This window comes from Chrysochloris asiatica, unplaced genomic scaffold, assembly GCF_000296735.1.
Source record: "Chrysochloris asiatica unplaced genomic scaffold, ChrAsi1.0 scaffold00124, whole genome shotgun sequence".
Classification (NCBI taxonomy): domain Eukaryota; kingdom Metazoa; phylum Chordata; class Mammalia; order Afrosoricida; family Chrysochloridae; genus Chrysochloris; species Chrysochloris asiatica.
Genome location: NW_006408642.1, coordinates 9957056 through 9962496, shown reverse-complemented (window position 1 = coordinate 9962496; position 5441 = coordinate 9957056). Strand labels below are relative to the sequence as shown.

Here is a 5441-nt window from a genome sequence, read left to right as displayed (position 1 = left end):
CGAGGCTGTAAATCTTTACAGGAGCAGAAAGCCTCATCTTTCTCCCGCAGAACAGCTGGTAGTTTCGAACTGCTGACCCTGAGGTTAGCAGCCCGATTCGTAACCACTACGCTACCAGAGCTCGTTTGGCCCCTCTGATGCCCCTCTTAATCCTCATATACTTAATTGCTGGCAGAGCACTTGCCACTGCTACACATGATACATTTGTTTGTTCATTTTTCCTGTCTGCTTTTTCTCACTTCCATCAGGAAAGATGGGACTTTGCTTTGGCTCCTCTTGTCTTCCCAGTGCTGAGTACAGTGTGTGGCCCTAGTGGCCCTCAATAAGTAAATGAACTAAATGAGTGAACAATCTTCTAAATAGTGGTTATTTACTGGCTCAGCCTATAGAAGTATATTTAACTCATACTATGTATGAAAAATGCTAATAATAACAGAGTCTCTAGCCCTCCTGGGAGGCCTTCTGATGTGTGAGGCCAAGGCCAAACCATAAAATGCTTGTAGCTCTGCTGAGACCTGAAGAGCTGGGAAGTGAGGCCTGCTGTACAGACCCTGGGCTGGCCAGAAAGGAACAGGGATAGAGGGTTCCATGACCTCCTAGGAGAGGCTGGGGCAGGAACTGGCCAGGTGGTGGCCTCCATTTGTCCCTTTGTGGGTTTTGTGTTTCAGGTGTCTTAAGGAAGTCGATCTCCTTTATGTTTTCCATTGTTCTGCTTGTTAAGTACCATCGAGTTTGTTCTTACTCATAGCAACCCTGTATAGGATTTCCAAGAGTGACTGGTAGGTTTGAACTGCTGACCTTGCTTATCCTACAGCGCAACACTCAATTTAACTTTGAAAGTATTCTTTTCAGGGGAGGGCAACATTCAAGAATAAGACGGAAGCATGTGTGTGAGTGGGCCCAGAGCCCTGGGGTTACTCTGAGAGGGAGACAAGCTCGAAAGAGTTTTCCGGGCAGCTTGAAAGGGTGCTTTTTTGCCTTCTCTTTCAGAGCCTTCTGCCTGCTGAAGAATGGCTTCTGCTTGTCATAGACTTGGCTTTTATGCCTCTCTTCTGAAAAGGCAGCTAACTGGCAGGCCACGTGCCATCAAATGGGAACGGATAGTAATTCCAGGATGTACCAGAGGTACTTACAGTGTCACGGGAGAGTGGACGAAAGAGTATACGTTGCAGACAAGAAAGGACGTGGAGAAATGGTGGTACCAACGAATAAAAGAACAGATCTCCCAAACTTCAGACACTGATGTGAGTATTCCAGGAGATGGTAACAGTGGCAAGAAGAGGAACTAAGGACTGGGACTCTGGTCAGACTACCTGAGTTATAGTAACTTACTAAGTGCATCAGCATTAAATTACTGAGCCTACCTGTTCTGTTTTCTTATCTAATACGGAGGGTAGTAATAATTAGTGCCCACTTAGGTATCTTAGGATACCTGTGAGAGGCAAAGGAGAGGATAGTACTGAAGATCTTTTCCAGTGAGGTGGCTGTGCATATTGTATTGTTGTACAGTAACGTGAATGGTCACCCCAGGCCTTCTGCAGCAACATTTATGAGGGGAAACTTACCCAGGCAGGAACAATAGCAGGAGTTGGGTCCTTTGTGGTCCATTACCACAAAGGCTCTGTCAGGTTCACCTGTGCATCTGGGACTCTCAGCTGTGGAACTTTTAAACTGCATGTTCTGAGAAGTACCTGCCCCACCCCTCCCCTGTATGACTGACTGCCAACATTATCTGCCAGGTCAGCATTATGGTTTGGTGTGTATCTGCCTCTCAACTGCTGTGTCCAGGGTCTGGGGTTGGAGCCGAATGAGTTCTGGACCTGTGGCCTCTGGTCCTGATGACCAGCTGAACACTCTACCTGGTCAAACTGTCCTGACTTCCTGTCTGTCACCTGTTTCCATGGAGTGCTCAGCAGAAGGCTGGTTGACATTGCTCTTGGACATGTTAACCCTTTCTTCTTGTTGGTCAAAATGACAAATGTGAGATGTCACTTGTTATATTAATTCTTACTGTGTTTTGCTGATCAGAGCAAAGTACAGTAAGATAAGGTTTCACTCCTAAATTCTGACTGGTCAAATGGTATAGGTCTTCTATGTTTAATTAGAGATCAGGCCAAAGGCAAGCAGTTGTGTGAGGGGAACTACACAAACCCCATTTGACTTGTTGTTAGTTGCTGTCAACTAACAAATTCTGACTTGTGGTGCTCCCTGTGTGCAAGTAGCACGGTTCCATAGGACATTCAAGCCTGTGACCTTTTAGAGGCAGATCTCCAGGCCTTCCTAATGTGGTACCTTTGTGTGGGTTCAAGCTGCTGACCTTTTGGTTCGTAGTCCAGAGCTTGTGTGCTACTCGCTTCACTAGAACTTCCTTTCTCCCATCTCCCGATTCTTTCTGTTGTCAGGTGCATCCTTTATGTGAGATTGATCCTTATAAAAAATGTCAGGGGGGTATCTATGTTCAACTGAAGGGTGATTTTTTTGGCTTTGATTAGAAAGAAAATCTGGTAGTATATAAAAATAAAATTTAAGTTTCAGTGAAATATATAATCGTATGATAAAAACTTGAATTTTTACCTTATAAAGAAGTAAAAAGTTGCCTTCATGTCAATGTGACCAGGCTACTTTACTGACAGTGTATTTTGGAGACAAACTCTTGGGAGCAGTTAATTCTGCATAAAGAGGGTAGCAGAGAAAAACTAGCCTTTTTTATCTTTTTTTTTTTCTTGCAGTGGTGAGGGGGAGTTGGGGTTTTAGATTATAATTTAGTGCTTGGATCCACCATCAACACTCATGGAAGTAGCGGTCAAGAAATCAAATAATGGATTGCATTAGGCAAATCTGCTACACAGGAAACGTTGAACAGCAGAGATGTCAGTTTGAGGAATAGGGTGTGCCTGACCTAAGCCATGGTATTTTCAGTAACCTCAGATGCATGCGAAAGTTGGACAGTGAATAAGGAAGACCATAGTAGAAGTGATGGATTTGAGTTATGGTGTTGGAGAAGAATTTTAAAGGTACCATAGATTGCCAGAATAACAAACAAATCTGTTGTGGAATAAGTATAACTAGAATTATCCTTAGAAGCCAAGACTAATAGATCTCATCTCTCTTACTTAGGACCGATCCCTGGAGAAGGACATCATGCTTGGTGAAGTGGAGGGTCAGCAAAAAAGAGGGAGACCCCCCCCCCCAACAAGATGGATAGGCACAGTGGTAGCAGCAGTGGGCTTGAGCATAGCAGCAATTATGAGAATGGTGCTGGACTGGGCGGTGTTTCATTCTGTTGTACATGGAGTTGCTCTGGGTTGGAATCAACTCAACAGCATCTAATAACAACAACAAATATTTTGAAGTTAAGAAATTGTAGCTTACTGATTCTTTAACATTTTATTGTTCTTAAGCATAGTTAACCAAAAAATTAAAATTGATCACAATAAACTGTGCTTTGATAATTGGGGAACTAGTTGAAGGTATACGGTGAATGATTCCCTAGACTTGACCTGGGAGATAGTCAAGGGGAGTTTATTGTAGATGGATTTCAGAACTCGGGGTATAACACTGGCTGTGCCACAAGAAATCAGTGTGATCTTGGGCTTGTCATTGCTCTTTGATCCTCCGACTCTTCACTGTAAAGTCAGTCTCTGCACTATTTCTCTCACACAATTATTTTGAAAATCAAATCAGAAAATGTGGCTGAGGACGTGTTATGTAAAAACTTATGTCTTTATTAGGAAATGAGCACGTGAGAATATGAGTGAATGTTGTTGTGTTAGATGCCATCAAGTTGGTACAGACTCATAGTGATCCTATGCATAACACTGCCCGGTCCCACACCAACCTCATAGTCTTTACTACCCTTGAATCCACTGCTGCCACCACTGTGCCAGTCTATCTCATTGGGCATTTTCCTATTTTTCTCTGACCCTCCACTTTACTAAGCATGATGTCCTTCTCCTGGGACTGGTCCCTCCTGACCAATATGTATGAAGTGGTGGTTGTAGATGGTCGTGTGCCACCAAGTCGGTTCTGACTCATAGCAACTCTGTATAGGATTTCCGAGGCTGTAAACCTTTATTGGAGCAGAAAGCCTCATCTTTCTCCCACAAAATGGTTTGTAGTTACGAACTGCTGACCTTAAGGTTATCAGCCCGACTTGTAACCACTATGCTACCAGAGCTCCTTATGTATGAAGTACGAGAGCCAAAGTCTGGCCATCCTGGCTTCCGGAAATTTTCTGGCTGTACTTCTTCCAACAGATTGGTTTGTTCTTTTGGCAGTCCATGGTACTTTTAATATTCTCCTCCAACACTGTAACTCAAATGCTTCAATTCTTTTATGGTCTTCCTTATTCACTGTACAATTTCACATGCATATGAGGCTATTGAAAATACCATGGCTTGGATCAGGCACACTTTAATCCTCAAACTGACATCTTTGCTTTTTAACATTTTTTGAAGCATTGATAATCAACCTCACTCAGGTATTAAAACAATAGCTATTGAGTTGATTCTGACTCCAACTGGTTTGGGTTATCTTGATGTTTATCTCTGCTTTATTGACTGTGCGAAGGCTTTTTTTTTTTTTTCCTCCCTCCCCTCACTCCACCCCCTGCATCCCGGTAACTATCCAAGTGGTTTTTTGTTTTTGTTTTTTAATTTAAGGTTTTTATTGTGGATTGAGTGAAAGTTTACAAGGCACATCATCAGTTTCATATTCAACAATTCATATAACTTGTTTCATTACATTGATTATACTCCCCTCCATATACCATCAGTTAAAAGTATTTCTCTCTATCCACTTTAGCTTTTTTAAAAACACACAAACAAAATAACCCCACTCAGGCATATATAATAATTTACATCTCCAAAGGGCACATTCTGCAAGTCTGCTCCTGGCCACCAATTCTTAGTCCTTCTCTTCTTAGTTGATGAATCTAGAGTCCTCAGCCGCTCCCCCTCTCCATGCCCCCATCTCTGCCTCCATCTCTGGCACTGCTGCTTCTCTGGATAAGGTCTGGCATTCTGTTTGTACGTTCGTCTCTTGATGGTCCTAGGGTCCCCTGTTTCTGGACTGTAAGATTAACCACTCCCCTTTTTTTTGTTACAAAACTTCTACCTTTACAAGTGTGACAGATGCGATTAGTCATGATAACAGTTATTCACTATTGAATCTTATGAATCTTATCCCCATCTCCTTTCACCAGAACCATCTAGACAAGATGATAGCTGTTCAATGAGGACTCTTTCTTTCCCCCCATACTCTTAAACTAAACTTCCTCTTGAAACCTTTTGTAAGCCAGTCACTTCGTGCCTTTATTGCCCCCTCATTTTAGATAGCCAATGTCTAAGTTGCCCGTCCCTATCTACCTGTGCACAGAACAGATAGCATTGATACTTGATTTGAAGACTCTTTCCCTCTCTGTTGGTATTTAGAGTAACTAC

General features: G+C 42.7%; 1 protein-coding gene across 1 annotated transcript in view; it reads left to right on the top strand.

The window, feature by feature from the left end:
* The first annotated feature begins 991 nt into the window (after window positions 1-991).
* LARS2 (leucyl-tRNA synthetase 2, mitochondrial) overlaps window positions 992-5441 on the top strand; it is a 255884-nt gene continuing 251434 nt past the window's right edge. The window contains exon 1 of the mRNA XM_006868824.1: window positions 992-1244. Coding sequence (XP_006868886.1) covers window positions 1011-1244 — 234 coding nt within the window. The 5' untranslated portion in view covers window positions 992-1010. The remainder of the gene's footprint in view (window positions 1245-5441) is intronic.